Source organism: Theobroma umbraticum, unplaced genomic scaffold, assembly GCF_002168275.2.
Source record: "Theobroma umbraticum cultivar Fairchild unplaced genomic scaffold, ASM216827v3 scaffold_204.0, whole genome shotgun sequence".
Classification (NCBI taxonomy): Eukaryota; Viridiplantae; Streptophyta; class Magnoliopsida; order Malvales; family Malvaceae; genus Theobroma; species Theobroma umbraticum.
Window position 1 is genome coordinate 6928303 of NW_018397267.1, and position 20178 is coordinate 6948480.

Consider the following 20178-nt stretch of genomic DNA (forward strand, 5'->3'; position numbering starts at 1 on the left):
TTAACATCCAGTCTTGCTATATTCATGATGTAGTCTGCCAGCTGTAATGAACTCATTGGAAAAGAAAAGTGAAAACAATAACTTAAGAAATCAACTTGCATAATGAAATTCCAAATTTAATCCCATTATATCGTGCAAAATGTGTAGCAAAGTGCTTTTTTTCTACTTGCATATGGCCTTTTCTTTTCATCATTTACAGTTTTTAATTCGTTAGTTTCTGTCACTGAATCATTATTCATTACTCCACAATACATACACGTATCTCTAAACTCACAGACATAAGGGAAAGAGATAATACATACGTGATAATGTCCTTGGGAGATAGCTACATGCAAGATTGTGTTCCCATGCGAGTCTGGTCGGTTGAAGAGATTGGTCTCACTGAAAACCACTGCCAAGAATACAAAGGCATTATATCGATTGAACTTTACAGTAAGATGAAACACAGTTTCTCCATCTTCTGTGAGACAGTGAACAGATGTGGGGGCAATTGACACCAATGCTCTAAGAATTCCAACATCATCGTTCATAGCTGCCAAGTGCAATGGCGTATAACCATTGCTATCGAGCTGAAAGCAAGATCCAGATCAGGCTTTAGAAGCATTTTGGTTATATCCAAGTGCCCTTTACTGCAAGCATAGTGCAGAGGTGAACGTCCATTTCTGTCAACCTTTCACCATGTCGGGAAAGATTTTTAGTATCTCCCTCATTATTTCTGATGGTTGGATCCGGAATATATGTTAGTACACATAATTTGATGTCATGAACAAACTAAAAATACCAAAACATGCTAGTCAGATGATGTAAATTTGTAATAATTAGCATTCAATTCGTTTTACAATGAAACTCTTGGCAAAGAAAAATTGATCACATACCAATGTGCCCTTTTGATGCAGCCTCATGAGCAGAAGTTTGATCAGCATCATCTTCTAGTCCTTGCAACCAGCGTTGATTCAAAAGCAGCTTTATCACATTGAGACGCCCATTGCTGCAAGCAATGAATAATGGACTTTGATTTTCACAGTTCAAATTGCATGCTACCCACGGGTTGCTCTCTAACAGCAGCATCACTGCCTCAGCATTTCCCGCACGACAAGCTTCATGCGGGGGAGTTTCTAGCTTCCTGTTCTCCGTTGCCACCAAATTTGGTTGTAACTTAATGATTTCCATCACCAAATTGTTGCTTCCAAACCTCAAAGCAAGGTGTAAAGCTGTGTTCAGTGAGTTGGCAGTTCTTTGTTCAAGAATGCCTTCATTCTCCCGAACCAAACTGGTTAAAGCCAAAGCATCATTTCCTGCAATTGTTTCAAGAAGCCTGGGGTCCATCTCGTAATGCTTCTGAGCTTGACTCTAGACCAAAAGCATGAATCCACGATCCATTGTGGATTATAAACTTCTAATTATAGGAATGGTGGAAGGAGGAGAACGAAGTTCAAAAAGTCTCTTCTCATTTGCCTTGACTCCCCCCACATCCCCTTCCTCGATTTACTGAGATGCTTTTGCGGGTGCCATTGAGTTGGCAAAACCACTCTCTCCTTCCAAGACTGGGGTAGAGACCCTGCAAAGTGACTCTTGAGAAACTTCTCTGTTGAGTTCGGTGCCGTGCTTGATGTAGCCAAATGCACTGACGGCTCGATGCTAGGTTTGGAGTCTTTGGGATGTTCACCAATACTTCTTGAATCAAGCCCAGGGTGAAAAACTTTTAGTTCTTTCTCCTGGATTACACCTCTGGGGTTTTCAAGTGTCACCATTGACGGATTGATTTGTTTAATATCTGGCGTAAGAGGTGAGAATTCCTTGCTGCTTTTACCTCCAGCTCTCTTTAACAATGCCTCCAAATGCTTGATCTGTGCATCTACTCCGGCATGTTTAAGGATATCTAGCGCCGTGTATCCTTTAAGATTGTGATGATCGATGTCCACGGCAGTTGTATCAATGATGTCCTTCACTGACTGAAATCATCTTGACAGAAAACTTTTAAGTTAAGTAGTAAAATGTACAAGCACATCTGTTGCGATAATACTCTGGGAACAAATATCATAATACCAGAATCTGATCAGTGAATTTTCAGCAGAAACTGTTTTTCTGTTCTCAAGCTCAGTAACTACTGTTATGGAACATATTTGAGGAAAAATACAGAAACTCAAACTTGAGCTGTGTCTTTAGAATTACTTCCAGCCAGCACATTGGTTCCTTTTTGCTTGTAATTCTTGAATATTTTATGTGGAGGGTAAAATAAGCCCCTACAAATATATATATATATATATATATATATATATATTTACTACAGATCCTGTTAATTATGAATGAAAATATTCATAACATTAAATTATTAATAACATATTCAATTACAAAGATACGTGAGAGAAAATAAATTCTCTTGTGGCGTTTTTCCTCTCCAACTCACGTGTATATGATTATAGTATAATAATTGATGACAATTGCCACTAAATGAGCTCAACCCTGATCATAGGAAATTATGAACTGCGAAAACCTATGCGTGTACAAGAATTCGAGTGTGAAATTGCTGAAAAAGAAAGAGAAAAGAAGAGGGAGTTACTTGGTAGCTCTCTCTTAGGACAGCAAGATGCAATATGGTGTTTCCAAATCCGTCTTGCTGTCGGAGAAGATTGGTAAAATTGAAAGGCCGTGCTAAATATAGAAATGCATTATATTTTCCAAATCTTATAGCGAGATGGAACACTGTTTCTCCATCTCTAGTCAAATATCCGATGGAAGTGGGAGAGCTTGACAGAAATGCTTCAAGAATGGTCATATAGGCATTAATCGCTGCTAGGTGCAACGGTGTGTGACCATCAATGTCATATTGCAAAGCAAGGTCAGGATCATGGCTCAAAAGCAATTTTGTCGTCTCCAAGTGCCCCCTGCTAGAAGTATCATGCAATGGAGAAAGTGTTGAGAATAATGCTTACAAGGCCTGGTGTCTGCATATGTGTGCCTTGCTGATTATTTGAATTAAGACATGCAGTTACTTGTAGTTATTACATGTCAACTATTTTTTAAACTTCCATTCCATCCCTTAACACTTGAATCCATGTCTTGACAAGTGTTATGCATGTAACTACCTTTTTTGTGTATAAATAGGGATGTCTCATATGAATAAAGTGTGCCTTTCATCAGAACCTTTTCTGTTCTTCTTTAAATTCCTTGTTTGGTTTGTTAATAGTTGCTTCATACAGCAACTTTATTTCTGTCCTTGTTTTATCTTCATGGTATCTAGAGCCTATTTTGATCTTAAGGGACTGTGTTTGTAAGATAATAAAAACAAAGCCATTTCCCAAAATCTAAAGAAAACCATCTTCATGCAAAATGGCCTCCAGCAATATTCTTAGTCATCAATCTCCACCAAACTTCAATGGAGAGAATTATGCAATTTGGTCAGTTAAGATGGAAGCCTATCTTCATGGTTACAACCTTTGGGTTGTCATAGAATCTGGAGATGAAGTACCTGTCTTGAGAGAGAATGCAACCCTTGCACAAATTAAACAACATTCTGAGGAAGTTGTTAAGCGTTACAGAGCGCTAGCATGTATCCATGGGGCTGTTTCGGATGCTGCATTTACAAGAATAATGGGATCCAAATTAGCAAAAGAGGCATGGGACAAACTTAAGGAGAATTCCAAGGCTCGGAGAGGAAAAAACAGATGCAGGTGATGAATTTATTGAGGGAGTTTGAGACTTTGAGAATGAAGGATATTGAAAATGTTAAAGACTACATTAACAAAATCATGCAAGTGGTGAACTACGTGCGGCTATTGGGAGAGAATCTTTCTGAAAGTCGTGTAGTCCAAAAAGTTCTTGTGTCTCTACCAAAAAGATTTGAATCTACGATTACATCATTAGAAGGGTCAAATGACCTATCAACTTTGACTCTTACTGATGTAGTGAATGCACTCCAAGCTGCAGAGCAAAGGAGAGCAATGCGAAGTGATAATACAATTGAAAACGTTTTATTTATAAAGATGAAAGGAAAAGCAGGAGGTGAGTCAAGAATTAAAAAAGGCTTAAGTGATCAGAAGGAGAAAGAAAAAGAAAGGGTTCAATATAATAAAACTCATGGGAATAAGAGCAAGTTTCAGATGTGTTCTCACTGTAAGAAAAAGAATCATTTAGAGGCCTACTACTTGTTCAGACCGGGTGTCAGGTGTCGTGCATGCAATCAATTTGGTCACATTGAAAAGGTATGTAAAAATAAACCAGAGAAGCATGATAAGGCATCACAAGCAGATGAGAAGGCTGATGTTGCCGAAGAACAATTGTTTATGACCTTGACACGACCCAAGTTGGGTGACTCAAATCAATGGTTGTTGGACAGTGGTTGTTCAAATCACATGACCCCCAACAAAGAATTCTTTTCTAAACTTGATACTCTGCATCGATCTAGTATTGAAATAGGCGATGGAAAATATCTATATGCAGTAGGGAACGGTACAATCAACATTCAAACTTCCTTGGGAATTATGTATGTCAGAGAAGTGTTGCTTGTTCCTGATATTGCTCAAAATCTGCTAAGTGTAGGCCAAATGGTGGATGATGGTTATGTCTTACTTTTTAAAGATAAATCGTGTACTGTGTATGATCCATCGGGTGAGTTTGTTATGAATGTTCCCATGAAAAGAAAATACTTCCCTGTAAAATTGGAAGATGTTTGCTATCCTGCCTTTGAGGTAAAATCGAATATGACAACACTTTGGCATAAACAGTTTGGGCATTGTAACCTTGGTTCCTTGGTACAAGTTAGCAGGTCAGGCTTGATGGAGAATTTTCCTTTCTTAACTGAATCAAAACAAGTTTGTAATACATGTCAATTTGGGAAATCTACTAGGAAGCCACTTCCATCTACTCGATCAAGTAGAGCAACCACGAAGCTTGAACTAGTTCACACTAACATTGGAGGTCCTATGATTGAAGAATCTCTGAATGGAAGCAGGTTTTTCTTAATCTTCATTGATGATGCTTCCAGAATGTGTTGGATTTATTTTATGAAACATAAATTTGAAGTGTTCAATCTCTTTTTGAAGTTTAAGGCTAGAGTTGAACAAGAATCTGGGAGAAAAATTAAAATTCTTAGATTTGACAATGGTGGAGAGTACAAGTCTTTACAGTTTTCTCAATATCTAGAGAAGGAAGGGATTCAACATCAACTCACAGCTCTTTACACTCCTCAATAGAACGGAGTTAGTGAAAGGAAAAATAGAACTATAATAGAGATGACCAAGTGTCTTTTATTTGAAAAGGAACTACCGAAGAGTTTTTGGGCAGAAGCAGCCAATACAACTGTATACTTGTTGAATATTCTTCCCACAAGAGCTTTAAGAATTATAACTCCATATGAAGTGTAGTTCGAAAGAAAGCCATCTATAAAACATCTACGTATTTTTGGGTGAATTTGTTATCAACATGTCCCTAATGTGCTAAGAGACAAATTACAGTCGAAGGCGGTGAAAGGAATATTTGTAAGATACAGTCTACAATCAAAAGCCTACCACGTATATCAAATTGACTCTAGTAAGATGAAGAACTTAGTTGGGATTGGAATGAGAAGCAAATCAAAGAATCAAATGATGCTGTTCAATGTCAGAATTATGATGGTGTTGAACTTGATCTTGATAAAGGTACTGATGAAACTTCTATTCGAGGTTCTCGCTCTATTCAAGACATATACAACAGATGACAAGTTGCAATAGCAGAACCTACCTCATTTGATAAAGCTGCACTTTATAAGGAATGCAAATCAGCTATGAGAGAAGAAATTGCAATGATTGAGAAAAACAAGACGTGGACTCTTGTTGATCGACCAAATCATAGACAAGTGATTAGTGTGAAATGGATTTTTAAGAGAAAGATGAATGCAGATGGCTCTCTGAATAAATGCAAAGCGAGGCTTGTTGCAAAGGGGTTTTCTCAAATGCTAGGAGTAGATTATTTTGATACTTTTGCTCCTGTAGCAAGGTTGGATACTATTAGGCTTCTCTTGGCACTATCAGCAGCTCATGGTTGAAAAGTCTTTCATCTGGATATTAAGTCTGCATTTTTAAATGGTAGACTAAATGAAGAAATATATGTGGAACAACCCATGGATTTGAAGTAGAAGCTGATAAAAATAAAGTGTATAGGCTACATAAAGCCTTATATGGGTTAAAACAAGCACCACGTGCATGGTATAGTAGGATTGACTCTTACTTGCAGAATCAGGGGTTCCACAAAAGCTTGAATGAGGCCATATGATATGTGATGGAAGAAGGCACTGCCAACTCTTTAATTGTATCGTTATATGTTGATGATCTTTTGATAACAGGTGCAAACACAAATGGTATTGCTAAACTTAAAGCATGTTGAGTTTTAGGTTGATTAGAATTCTATATCTTATTTGATTAGAATTTTAGTTTATGTACAACATTAAGTAGTTTATAGTTTTAAATTCTTATTCCACATAGAGTCCTAATCACATTCTACTTTACTTTTATACTATAAAAGTATATCTCTAGGCTTTAGATTGGAAGTAATGCTTTGAGAGCTTTAGAGAAGTAACACTTTGTAACTCTGTTTTTTACTCTAGGTGGAACTAGAGTGGTTTGGGTGAGTGTTCTTGAAGTTTATTGAGAAAGAGTGTGCAAGGGATCTGGGTTGGTTGGGGAGCCATAGAGGTCAATTTATTGTACTTTAATTCTCATAATATATAAGAATAATTTCACTCCGTGACGTAGCAAGAGGCCGACCACGTAAATTCTTGTGTTTTTCTGTTGCTTGATTTCTCTGGTTTGTTTTGTATTTCTTGAGCAATTTCCATAACAAACTGGTATCAAAGCTTCGGTTCGGTAAAATTCAAATTCAACAAGGATGTCAAAAGTTACTAGTTCTACAAATTTTTCAATGAGAGAAGTTTGATGGAAAGACTAGTTTCACGAATGGCAGAGAAGAGATAAGATCTCTGTGTAATATGCGCCTCTTGCTAGGAAAGGAGGAAGGGCAACCAGATGACATGAAGGATGTTGAATGGGCAGAGTTGGAGCAAAGGTGTGTGAGCACTATTCGGCTTGGCATTGGAGATAACGTGTTTAATCATGTATAATGAGGATTCTGCTCCAAGGTTGTGGGCAAAGTTAGAGAAGATTATATTGGTGAAAAGTCTTTCTAACAAGTTGTAACGTAGGCGAAAGTTGTATCCTTAAAGATGAAGAGAATGAGACCTCATGAAGAATATGAATGAATTCGACGGAATCATTGATCAGTTGAAGAAGGTTGATGTGAAGGTGGAGGAAGAGGAAAGGCACTATTATTCCTAGCTTCGCTTCAGACTTCTATGAGGTATTTGTAGAATCTCTAATAGTGTGGGATGGATACAATAACGTTAGAACAAGCACAAGCACATTAATGTCTCGTGAAGCCCGAAAGAAAAGAAAGGAAGGGGATAGAGATCCAAGTGGCTTGGCATTGGTAATTGAGGCTTGTAGAGAGGTCAACTGATAAGGGATCTAAGGGTGGTAAGTCTAGATCCAACAATGTTTAGTGCTTTCGATGCAAAGGTATGGACATATTAAAAGGATTGTCCTACAAAAGTGATGAAAGTAACGAGACAAAAGTGAGTGTGCTTTCATGCTGAAGGTGATGATTGTGATGTCCTTACAATCTCAGAAAATATGGATGCAAATTCTGATTGGTATTTAGATTCTGCTTCTGCCACTCACATATATTATCAAAAGGATTGTTTTGATTTACTTCAAGAAGGGATGGTTGGGAATTTGACTCTAGGTAATATCAATAGTGAAAGTCATGGGTCTTGGAGTAGTAAAAATCAAAATGTTTGATGAGGTTGAGCACTCTTTGGGTGGTGTGGCCTATGTCCCAGAGATGCATAAGAATCTAATATCATTGAGCCTATTAGACTCCCAAGGTTATGGATATTCAGCTTGTGATAGAGTGGTAAAAGTCACACAAGGCACATGGTCCTAATGAGGGGAATTTGTATAATGGCTTATATCGTCTAGAATGTGAGGCCTCGAAGGGATGGGAACAGTGCACAGGAGATGGTAGCTACCAAGTGAGATTTCATTATCGAGAGTGATGAAAGGTTCCCATGGTGTAGACGATGGTGAAAGGACAAAAAACTTGCCAGTGGTGAATTGGAAGGGTCATCGAGGTCCATTTCTATTAGTGCCATTGACTTGATGGCTACACAAGTGCATTGGCTGTTTTGTGGAATCGAGTGTCGGACCATGCTTGATTCGGTATGTGTAGTCGTGGTAATTATAACGGCCAATGTTGAAAAGTCTTGTGCTTGGAGAGTTGTTCAAAGTGTTGGAAAGTAGGTGGAGTTAGAAAGTTGCAATTGGGTGCGACTGGGGAAGAAGTTTAAGGAGTTTGAATTCAAGTCAAAGGTGGAGATTTTTGAGTTTAGGTTGACTAGAATTCTATATCTTATTTGATTAGAATTTTAGTTTATGTAAACATTAAGTAGTTGTATAGTTTTAAATTCTTATTCCACATAGAGTCCTAATCACATTCTACTTTACACTTTTATACTATAAAAGTATATCTCTAGGCTTTAGAATTGGAAGTAATGCTTTGAGAGCTTTAGAGAAGTAACACTTTGTAACTCTGTCTTTTACTCTAGGTGGAACTAGAGTAGTTTGGGTGAGTGTTCTTGGGAAGTTATTGAGAAAGAGTGTGCAAGGGATTGGGTTGGTTTGGGAGCCATAGAGGTCAATTTATTGTACTTTAATTTCTCAAAATATAAAAATAATTTCACTCCGTGGGCGTAGGCAAGAGGCCGAACCACGTAAATTCTTGTGTTTTTCTGTTTACTTGATTTCTCTGGGTTTTGTCTTTGTTGTTTCTTGGGCAATTTCCATAACAAAGCATCAACGTAGAAAGAATTCAACATGTCAGATTTGGGTTTAATGACTTACTTTTTGGGGCTTGAAGTGTCACAAACAAGAAGTGGTATTCACCTGACTCAACAGAACTACATAACAGAGGTATTGAAACGATTCAACATGAGCAATTACAAGACAATTGAAACTCCTTTGAATGCAAATGAGAAACTGTTAGTTGAATCAACTAACAAGCTCTACAATCCCAGTGAATATAGAAGCCTAATAAGTTGTCTTCTCTATATATGTTCAACTCGACCAGAACTTATGTTTGCTGTTAGTTACTTGTCACGATTCATGCAACAGCCATGTCAATTGCATCTTACACTAGCCAAAAGAATTTTGAGGTATCTAAAAGGTACGACAAGCTATGGTGTCGCATTCATACAAGCTAAAACCATTGAACTTGTAGGATTTTCTGATAGTGATTGGGGAGTAGCATTGATGATACCAAAAGTACCTCGGGATATGTGTTTACTCTTGGGAATGGAGTGTTTTCATGGAATTCACACAAGCAAGAATCAGTGGCACAATCCTCAGCAAAAGCATAGTACGTAGCAGCTGCTGCAGCTGCAAACCAAGGAATATGGTTGAGAAAAATTCTATTTGATCTTGGAATGCCATTGATGAATCCTACCAAGATGTATGTTGACAACAAATCTGCCATATCAATAGCTCAAAATCAGTTTTCCATGGGAGAACTAAGCACATTCATGTAAAATATCATGCCTTGAGGGATGCACAAAAGAAAGGTGAAATTCTTTTACAATATTGCTCATCTGATGATCAAGCTGCTGACATTATGACTAAGCCTCTCTCCAAGGCTAAGTTTGAATATAATCGAGAAATGCTTATGGTGAAGAATGCAAGCATTGAGGAGGGGTGTTGAGAATAATGATTACAAGGCCTGGTGTCTGCATATGTGTGCCTTGCTGATTATTTGAATTAAGACATGCAATTACTTGTATATTTACATGTAAACTTTTTTTTAAACTTTTTTAACACTTGTAATCCATCCCTTAACACTTGAATCCATGTCTTGACAAGTGTTATGCATGTAACTACCTTTTTTGTGTATAAATAGGGATGTCTCATATGAATAAAGTGTGCCTTTCATCAGAACCTTTTTTGTTCTTCTTTAAATTCCTTGTTTGGTTTGTTAACAGTTGCTTCATACATCAACTTTATTTTTGTCCTTGTTTTATCTTCATAAAGTTCTTTCTTGTTAGTCTTTCGAGCAAAGTGAGGACGTACTCTCAGTAGCTCATTTATGATATCTGCATCAATTTGCTGAAGAAATGAACAAATTGAAAAAGCAAAGATCATCTAAAATGGTGAACTTGAAATGTAAGTAAATTACATATATATAGTTACCAGAAACTGTTTGTTATTACTTATGTGTCCACCCGACATGGCTACATGCAAAGGAGTTGAGTCAACCCTATCTTCCTCAAATTCCATCAACCAGGACTCTCTCAGCATGAGTTTCACCACATTGAGATGCCCATTTCTGCAGGCTAGCAAGAAAGGGATATGGTTCATTCTGAGTATGTTGCGCTGCCACAGGATTGCTCTCAAATAGCAGGGTGACCACCTCAGCGTTCCCTTGACGGTAGCTTCATGTAACGGAGTCTCCTGCCTCTCATCTCTGATAGAACCCGGTCAGGGCACAACTTAACAATTTCTTTCACCAAGTCGGCATGCCCGAATCTTGCAGCAAGGTGCAACGCGGTGTTCGAAGAGGGATCTCTTCGTTCAAGAATTCCTTTTTTCTTGCGAACTAAACTAGTAAAGGAGTGCTTGTAATTTCTTGCAATTGCATCTAAAAGCTTAGGATCCATTTCCTTAGGCATTGAGTTCTCTATCTGCAGTAGCATAGGAAAAAAAAACAAGCACAGAATATAGAAGAGGAATGAAATAGACTACCACAAAGAGAAAGAAAAAAAAAGGGAAGATAAAAGGACTTTGTTAACTTCACACCTTTCGCTAGTAAAAGCACTTCAAGGCAGACCTTTGTGCTTTTGCATCGACTAGAAATTGTTCCTAGGGGGCTCTTCCTGTTCCTAAGTCCCCACCCACAATGTTCAACTACTACACATACTTCCTCTTTATAATCCCGGGAAAGTACCAGAAACTGGATATCATGTAGCATTTAGTCAACTTCGAACTTACTTCATAACGATGCGCTGAGACATGCAGAAATGGAGGAATTGGAACCTAAAATCTTCAAGCACAGCTATCATCTAAATATTTGTAAACGAATTGACAGAGACTTAGTCTCCGTAGTTTTTGTTTGTGTTTTGTGTGCTTAGGAACTCGTCTTCATTGAAAAAACTATTTGGTCTACTTTCAAATGCATGGCAAATGAAAAATTGAAAACGATTAAGAAACTAACATAAATTCTCTGCCAGTTGCTGCAAACCAAGGTCGGTCCATAAGGAAGGAAGGAAAGCACACAGCACTTTCTTTCTGGACTTTGACTACTCGCATTTGACATTTTTGTTGATGATTTGACTTGACTAGCCAAATATCATAATGCTAGACTAAGTATATATTAAGTAACTTTTATGAAAAACTGATGGTTTGACACAAGTTTATTCAATTTTAAGAGATTTTAGGATCAAACTATACTCATCAAACAATCGTTTTTCATTTTTCAAAAGAGAAAAATGCCCATTATGTTAATCATTTAGTACAAGAATACATATTTTTTTTATCTAAATTAAATATACTTATAAATTAAAATAGTCCTGACAATTTTATATACGATACAATAATACAATAAGAATATGATATGAAATTTTGGATTTTGTAGCAATGTTGCTAAAATATCTCGTACATTGAAATTTACAATATAAAATGATAAAAATGATCTGTGTTGATTGACATATATACTAGTTTTAACTATTTTTAATTAAATTGAGATGGAAGTTTGTTACTCCTTTGGGCTGCCCTGCATTGTGCAGACCAAATCGGGCTTGGGCTCTAGATGAAACAGCTAGCGCATCAGCCCACAGGAAAGGATAAAAAAGAAGGACGGACATCACAATGTAAGTCCTCTTTATCAACGGTTTAGATTCATTCCAAGCAATGAGGACTACCCTAAGAATCCTACACTATCAACACAGATATCAAAACCCCCTTGTCTATAATTAAATCTTTTGCTTCTGCTTTCACTCACCGGAGTTTCCCAAGCTGACATTTTTGCAGTTTCTTGTGTATTCCTTATCTTCACAAACCCTTTTAAAACCTATCCTATCAACCGCCATTTTCCAAGTAGGAGCTTTCCCAGTTTTGTTTTTGTTTTGTGAATGTTTCTTCTTCACATTTTTCTTTTTGTTTCCTCGATGCTGAGAAAATGTAAGGAAAAGAAGAGAAGAGAAAATTTGCAGTGTATATGAAGTTGACTTTTGTTTTGCTTTATGAATGATGGAAACTACATTTGAAGTAGGACAAGCTTTTATTTTAGATTCCTGGGTTGTTGTTTATATGTGTCTATATAGGCAAAAGAATTGATTAAAGAAGTTTCGTATTTTTTTTTCTTATTAATATTTGTGTTTTGTCATGTGAATTTTCTGGGATAACCGAAAAAAACTTTGTTTTTGGTAGTTGTAGAGGGTACAAAGTCCATGTCAAGTTTGAAATTTGATATTTTCTAGTAAATGGGTTCAGACATGGTTCCTGAATTTTTGCATGTATTTTCTGCTAAATTATTCTAACTTATTAGTTATTCAAGTGGAAAAGTTAAGTTATTTTCTGTTTTGAATTTGGTTTGATTCTTGTGAAAAAATTTGAATAACTCTGAATTTACTTATTGAGAAACTCTTGGGTCAAGAATTTGAAAAAAAATTCTAGCAAGATGCAGCTGGTAAAGATTAATAATATTTTTTGCATTCTATATGGTTTCTGCATCCCATCAGTGTGTGATACTTTCTGCATTAAACTGACTAATATTTGCTTTTAGAAACTCTTTTATTTAAATTCTTTTCATGAGTATATTAACATGTCTATGTGCTTGTCATTATTAAAATGACCTTGTTCTATTGTATATCTTTCAGTTTCCAAATGCAGTCCATATTGTTTGTATTTGAATGGTCAAACAAAATAATGTTGCATTGAGATCCACTAAAATAGCCTCATCAGTCTTCTATAACTATCACTCTCAGTGATTTTGGAGATTATTTCAACTCTGCCTTGTAAATTACATGTCGATATCATGTGTGAAATATGGAGTTAATTCACATCCTTAGTGTGGGCCTTAGATCTCTCTATTTTCACAAGGATATCTCCCTTTCTTTGAGAACTTGAAGCTTATGAGTTTAACACATACAGTTTTTTTGCTCTACCTGTTTAGGTCGCCATTAATTGGATCTGTATGTCTTGTGTTTTGTTTAATGTTTCAGGTTCTTGAAAGAAAATGGCATCATCTTTCAATGCCTTGTTGTCTAGCTCCCCAGCATTTCCCTGCAGTAGGACAATGGACAAAAAGTTTTTGAGTTCTTCAGGTCGACTATCGTCATTTGATTCTATATTTTCAAGTGCTGTTGTAGGCAGGAAACAGAATGTGATTTTACGGAGAGGATGCTCTTCCAAAATTTGGGCTATGGCCAAGGAGTTGCATTTCAACAAGGATGGTTCTGCTATTAAGAAGCTTCAAGTAAGTTGGCAATGAATGGTTTGTTTAGTTTGATCTCCTTTGGCAATATTGTTTATGTATTCTTTTGTCTTTTACATTTCAGACAGGTGTTAACAAACTTGCTGACTTAGTTGGTGTTACTCTTGGTCCAAAAGGGAGAAATGTAGTTTTAGAGAGCAAGTATGGCTCCCCAAAAATTGTTAATGATGGTGTCACTGTTGCTAAGGAGGTATGGTCACCTTTTTTCAATCGATACTTTTGTTATTAGTGTTTGATACATTGAAGCAATCAACATCAAATGAATACCAATGAATTATTTCTCTTTCATGTCAGTCTTTCTTATTTTGATTGCATTTGTCGAAGTTTTGACTTCTTCAGTTAATGATAAATGATTAACTGGATATTTTGCTGTTTTTTTTTCAGATAGCTTTAATTGTTTGTTTACTTAAGAATGCATTTTTTTCCTGGGTTTGACTGGAAAATTTGCTCTCCCCCCAACCCTCCTTTTTTTCATTTTTAAATTTTATGGAAGCTGCTTCTTTCATTTATGATTTTTCACTTCCATTTTATAGGTTGAGTTGGAGGATCCTGTGGAGAACATTGGTGCTAGATTGGTAAGACAGGCTGCTTCAAAGACCAATGATTTAGCTGGTGATGGAACAACCACATCAGTTGTTCTTGCACAAGGTCTGATAACTAAAGGTGTTAAGGTTTGTGAGAACTTCATATCTATTATCTCATTGTAAAATTTGATGTCTTATCTAAGCTTATATTGCTTTAATGCTTTTTGGTTTTTTGGTTATTTTCTCCAGGTTGTTGCTGCTGGTGCAAATCCTGTTCAAATTACAAAAGGTATTGAAAGCACTACTAAGGCCCTGGTGTCTGAACTTAAGATGATGTCAAAAGAGGTAAACCAGCATGTTGTTCTTTCTATCATGATTCACAAAGTCTCAACCAATTTTACTTTCTAAATGGAGTTATAACTTCAAAATTTTCATGATGTATATCTGGAAGGCAAATTTGACCGTTGGTGTTGGTCTGCAGGTTGAAGACAGTGAACTAGCAGATGTGGCTGCTGTTAGTGCAGGAAACAACTATGAAGTAGGCAATATGATTGCTGAAGCTATGGGCAAGGTGGGAAGAAAAGGCATAGTGACTCTTGAGGAAGGCAGCAGTTCTGAAAACAGCATGTATGTTGTGGAAGGGATGCAATTTGACCGTGGTTATATCTCTCCTTACTTTGTTACAGACAGTGAGAAAATGGCTGTTGAATATGAAAATTGTAAGGTATTTGGCAATTGTTGATTGATCAAAGGATCAACTCTGAAGCAAGATGTTATTCTCTGTAGGCAGATCCTGAGGGATTCTATTTTGAGAATGTCACTGACTTCTAAAGCTGTTTTGTGCAGTTACTACTTGTTGACAAAAAGATAACAAATGCAAGAGATCTCATCCACGTTTTGGAAGATTCTATTAGAGGGGGTTACCCAATTGTAATAATTGCAGAAGACATCGAGCAGGAAGCTCTTGCTACTCTTGTTGTGAACAAGCTCAGAGGGTCATTAAAGATTGCTGCTCTGAAAGCCCCTGGTTTTGGAGAGCGCAAAAGTCAATATCTTGATGATATTGCTATACTGACTGGAGGTTTGTATGGTATCTTATGAAAATAGCTACATAAGTTGTACCTGCTCGGTGTTCTCTTCTTAAAACTTAAATGTAACACATATTTAGGTACTGTGATAAGAGATGAGGTTGGTTTGTCATTGGACAAAGCTGAGAAGGAGGTCCTGGGGCAAGCTGCGAAAGTGGAGCTCACTAAGGAGACAACTACAATTGTTGGTGATGGAAGCACACAGGAAGCAGTAAATAAGAGAGTTACCCAAATCAAGAACCTTGTTGAGGTGCTTCCATTGAATCCCTTTTCCCCTCGTATTACTATCTTCACCTGTGTTATTCTCTCTTTAGTGATAAATGTAGTAAATATGCAGGCAGCAGAGCAGGACTATGAAAAAGAAAAGCTCAATGAAAGAATTGCAAAACTCTCTGGAGGTGTTGCTGTTATTCAGGTGAACCTTGGCCTTGCTTAATGCAAGTGTTGGTGGTATACTTAAATATATAGTATATTGATGTCTTTTTCTTTGTTATATAATTAATTCTTTGTGTTTCTAGGTTGGAGCACAAACAGAAACAGAACTTAAAGAAAAGAAATTGAGAGTGGAAGATGCTCTTAATGCAACAAAGGTTTGTCTTTTGAGATTTTTTATGAAAGTTGCGCAAGATATTTTACTTTCAACTTTTATTGCCTAACATCTTTTGTCAAGCTTAAATTCAATTTCTTATTGATTCTAAAATACTCAATTTTTTTTTAAGGCAGCTGTTGAAGAAGGCATTGTAGTTGGTGGAGGCTGCACCTTATTGAGGCTTGCAGCTAAAGTTGATGTTATAAGAGAGACCCTTGACAATGATGAACAGAAGGTGATGCATGTCTTAAATTTTCACTTAATCTATTGGACTATGGACTTTCTTATTAGGCAATGAAACATTTTTTAACCTTCAAATAATTTTTGGCAGGTTGGAGCAGATATTGTTAAAAGGGCACTGAGCTATCCAATGAAGTTGATTGCCAAGAATGCTGGGGTCAATGGGAGTGTTGTCATTGAAAAGGTATGCTATTATGATGTATCTTGTCTGGTCATGTTTAGTTTAGTAGTTATTAATCTCATCACATTTATCTGTTCTCATTTTGGCCATCAGGTGCTGTCTAGTGACAACCCCAACTATGGTTATAATGCTGCAACTGGAAAATATGAGGATCTGATGGCAGCTGGTATTATTGATCCTACAAAAGTGAGTTTCTCTATTGCTTGAGACTGTTCTTTACTTTTTTCCCTGTCCAGAAGAACAAGAACTTGATTTATTCTCAGGAATGCTGAGAGCACTTTGGTTCATACATAGGCTATAAGCATATGGTTAAGCTTCATGAGTGTTCATCTTATGCCTTATTTGTGAATCTTACGTGGAATAATTTAAACTGAGGGGTGTATCTATCTTTCTCTTAATCATTTTTCTGGCTCTTACAGTCCCATTATATTTAGCCATATACAGCCACAAATTCCTTTTTTAATCTATATTCCAAAAAACTCTTATATAGTGTGTTTGTGAGTATACTTATACCACACAAAGTTTGTTATACTGGTTAGAGTGTGTGTGTGTGTGTGTGTGTATATATAAATATTTCTCCAATATTTTCATTAGGTGTGACTAAGGCTGATTAAGTCACTGGCCTCTTATATATGTGTTACATGAAATGGGGGCAGATCTCATCATCTGCTACTTAAGACTTAAGAACAGAGACTTGGCATGCTAACTGGATCTCTGAACTCAGGTTTAAATTAAATTAGGGCAACTTTCTCAATTACTGGGCTTGCTAGTTATCAAACAATGAACTCCATTCACATTGCATCAGAAGTATGATTTTTACCCTTTTCAGTCAATGTTGTGCATCTGTTGCACTTCTCAAATATAATCAAATGATTTGACCTTGGTATTCAGATTTAATATAGATTGAGTTGATTTTACTAAATTGTTTGAAACATTTTTTTTCTCCATTGATCTTTTGTGTGCCCTACTACAAGGATGGCTGTCAAGTTGAACTTTATGTTTGGTGATTTATCAAGTAATCTTATGGTGTTCTGAAACATAGGTGGTAAGATGTTGCTTGGAGCATGCAGCTTCTGTTGCAAGAACATTCCTCACATCAGATGCTGTGGTTGTTGACATCAAGGAACCTGAACCTGCGGCTGCTGGGAACCCTATGGATAACTCAGGTTTTTATTGTTGATTGGAAGCTCTGCTTGATGCTTTTGACCTTCAACATTTAAGTTTTGTTCAAATGGTCGGTTAACCTATTGCTTTGCTTTTTGTGATTAGGTTATGGGTACTAAACTACCATGCACATTGATGAAAACAATTATTCTTCAGTACCAGTGGCGGAATGGCGGCAGCTGAACCAAGGTTTATGAGACTATAGAGGCTCAATTTCTTTTTCTCCATTGAGGCATAAATCATAATTTTGTAACTTCCAATTGTAGACTTCATTCTAGTAGTGAGATTGGATGCTTTTTCCCCCAATAATTATGCATTGTTACAGATGGTAGGATTGTTCTTGTTTCCAGTAAATGCAGGCATGGGTTCCCCTGTGAAAGCAAGGTACTGCACATTTGAGCATAGTCAAAAAACTTTTGTTTGTATATCTGTACCCTTGTTTTTGTGCTGAAGTGATTTTATTTAATTATGTCTTGAGAATATTTCGGCTTAGGTCTAAAGGTAGTCACAAAAACTGCTGAAACTAAAGGGAATTTACCCAGTTTTGACATTCTTGAAAGTCGAAAAAATGCAAGCATATTGCTCCAAAAAGATGGGAAATAGTAGTTTTGGTGAAGGCCAAGCCATTCCTTTGTAGGAGTGAAGAAAATTTGAGATAAAAGTGAAAGCAAATTATGGGTTTTAAAACTCAATCCATTCACCAACTTAGGCGCACTATCTTCATTTGCTTTATTGTCATGGCTGTCAAATTATCCACCACCCTTCTCTTTTTCTTGATCTCAGTTATCCCTGTTTTGGTAATCGAACCGTTTGTTGGGTTTTGTTCTTTCTCGCTTCCGTATTGCCTCCGTCCCCAGCTGTCCCAAGCCACCATTACAGCAATTTTTGCTTCCACCAATTAGAGGGCTAATTTCAACTCTTTAACTCCATAAATAGTATGAAAGAAAGGCAGACAATTAGAGGTGGGCATGTTAAAATGAGTAGATATTTGAAAACAACACAAGAACCACCCCCTCATACTGTTTGACCATCAACAGCCATATCAAACTTTCCAAACTACAAACTCATTGATTTACAAAACAAAATGTATAGATGATGTATGACTTGTTACAATGGATCTAGCAACATTGAATTAAATTGACTGATATATTGGTTTTGAGTAATATTTTAAGGGGAGATATGAACAATCTACCAACCCTGTTTTTGTGTTAGCATATGGAAAATCTTTTCTTGTGGGTTTCTCTTTCTCCTTATTTTTCTCCTTTTTATTTTTTCTTTTATTTTTGGTTTGGCCAGCCTTTCCTGTGATCTTCTTTATTGCTCCACTTCATTTCTTTATTGTTGTATTTGCCTGGTTTTCTTGTAATGGAACTTTTCCAACATCTCTATCTTCTACACATAAGCCTGACATCATTCCAAGCCAACAAGAGTGGGTTTTTTAGCACCAATCATATTAATAGAACCATGGATAATCTTTCTTTTACAGATTACAGATCCAACCTCCAATGGAAGATTTACATGACAAGACTTGAATCTTTTTATGCAAAAGATAAGAAGCCACTCCAATTCAAGATAATCAAATTTTGTTTTTCTTAGAAGTGTCAGTTAGCAAACTGCTTTTCTTCCTAATTGAAAAAAGTCACATCAGTCTTGAGACACACTAATCAAACATTTTATTGTCAACTATTAATTTTTTAAAACCCAGCAGTTTAATTTAATCATGAAGCACTTAAAAAGGTTTCAAATCAAATCATTATCTATATTTATATTGTGGGTTTACCTAATGATTTCAATTCAAATGATTGCCCAGCACAACAGCAAGACACTGAATTATTATACACTAATATTTAATCATGATGGCTTGTGACCAGAAATGGGTCTTTTTTTTTTTCTACAAAAATATTGTGCTGAAAATACTATCTTAATATAGAACAACAATTATCAAAATGTAGGCCCAGCTGCATAAAGTCACATAAATCTTCAACAAGAAAACCACCACCTGCTAGCAAACTTGAGGTGCTGCAAAACACAAGCTTTGATTAAGAGGCAAATGGCACAGCCCAAGAGAGAAGAGGTTTAGTCTTTGATAATACACCTCACCATACTAACTGAATTTTGGGCCTTTGGGTAACCTGGCTTTTGCCTTCAAACATGCATGGGAAAAGGGGTTTTGGTTTTTTCTGAGATGGATGCTTTCCCCTATACAGCTGTACTTTCGAAGATTAATGGTTGATTACTAGCAAATATAATTAAAGTTATATTTTGTTGACATTTTTTGTTATTTGTTTTTACCTTTTGCTTTCTATTCACTTTTGTTAAAAATAAATAAATAAATAAATACCAATTAAAAGGAGCTTAAAGATATGATTAAAAACAGTCATATATTTAACCTTTTATTTTACCTTATTTGGCCTTTTTGGGAAAAGTTGTTATATTATGCCAATATTAATTTGTTAAAGAAAAGCGGCTGAAACAAAATGATTAGAATGACAAATTGTTGAACAATCATTTTCTAAATGATATCAGAGATTGAGAACATTAAATATTGTGCAGTCAAAATGAATAGAGAACCCCTTTTTTTGTTTTATTATACAAAAGCATTTGAATGAATGATGGAGATCAGGCACAAAGCATAAACACACAAGGAATAAACCCTACCCCCCAATTTGACAACTGAATACCTAAATGAAAGAGATTTAATTTGTTGTTTGTCATGGCCATCCATCTTTAGAAACCCCACCCCCTTCCTTTTTGACACAAATCCAGAAAAATCCTATAGTCACTGTCTTATTATGGAAGTACACCATTGCATTGTATAATTAT

At 36.3% G+C, this 20178-nt stretch overlaps 3 protein-coding genes across 5 annotated transcripts; 1 reads left to right on the forward strand and 2 right to left on the reverse strand.

Annotated features, from left to right (window-relative positions):
- Positions 1-125: 125 nt before the first annotated feature.
- LOC110424424 (uncharacterized) lies at positions 126-1326 on the reverse strand. The gene is made up of 3 exons (XM_089784907.1): positions 876-1326; positions 678-715; positions 126-569 (listed from the first exon to the last, which is right to left on the reverse strand). The coding sequence occupies exons 1-3, from the start codon at positions 1324-1326 to the stop codon at positions 126-128; spliced, it is 933 nt and encodes a 310-aa protein (XP_089641033.1).
- Positions 1327-1400: 74 nt separating this feature from the next.
- LOC149526720 (uncharacterized) lies at positions 1401-11198 on the reverse strand. Its single transcript, XM_089784908.1, is given in 6 exon segments — positions 1401-1952; positions 2561-2913; positions 10106-10171; positions 10289-10540; positions 10543-10759; positions 10875-11198. Coding segments are annotated over 5 exon segments (1428 nt in total). The 5' UTR covers positions 10748-10759; positions 10875-11198.
- An 840-nt stretch (positions 11199-12038) lies between these two features.
- LOC110423933 (ruBisCO large subunit-binding protein subunit beta, chloroplastic) lies at positions 12039-17780 on the forward strand. 3 transcript variants are annotated; one of them, XM_021438368.1, is made up of 15 exons: positions 12039-12170; positions 13298-13551; positions 13634-13759; positions 14103-14240; positions 14343-14438; positions 14575-14817; positions 14940-15174; positions 15262-15431; positions 15519-15596; positions 15700-15771; positions 15901-16005; positions 16102-16194; positions 16285-16377; positions 17234-17357; positions 17461-17780. In XM_021438368.1, exons 2-15 carry the CDS (start codon positions 13312-13314, stop codon positions 17472-17474), a joined length of 1827 nt encoding a protein of 608 aa, XP_021294043.1. In that variant the 5' UTR covers positions 12039-12170; positions 13298-13311; the 3' UTR covers positions 17475-17780. The 3 variants fall into 3 exon arrangements, with proteins under 3 accessions (XP_021294043.1, XP_089640906.1, XP_021294044.1); XM_089784780.1 differs by having other exon boundaries at positions 12070-12287; XM_021438369.2 differs by having other exon boundaries at positions 12070-12254.
- The last annotated feature ends 2398 nt before the right edge of the window (positions 17781-20178 follow it).

Coding starts and splice junctions, on each gene's coding strand:
- LOC110424424 (XM_089784907.1), bottom strand. CDS start 1,326: ATGGACCCCAGGCTTCTTGAAACAATTGCAGGAAATGATGCTTTGGCT. Junction 716..875: donor TGCATCAAAAGGGCACATTG/GTATGTGATCAA, acceptor TCCAACCATCAG/AAATAATGAGGGAGATACTA. Junction 570..677: donor TAAAAATCTTTCCCGACATG/GTGAAAGGTTGA, acceptor TCTTGCTTTCAG/CTCGATAGCAATGGTTATAC.
- LOC110423933 (XM_021438368.1), top strand. CDS start 13,312: ATGGCATCATCTTTCAATGCCTTGTTGTCTAGCTCCCCAGCATTTCCC. Junction 13,552..13,633: donor CTGCTATTAAGAAGCTTCAA/GTAAGTTGGCAA, acceptor TTTACATTTCAG/ACAGGTGTTAACAAACTTGC. Junction 16,006..16,101: donor TTGACAATGATGAACAGAAG/GTGATGCATGTC, acceptor AATTTTTGGCAG/GTTGGAGCAGATATTGTTAA.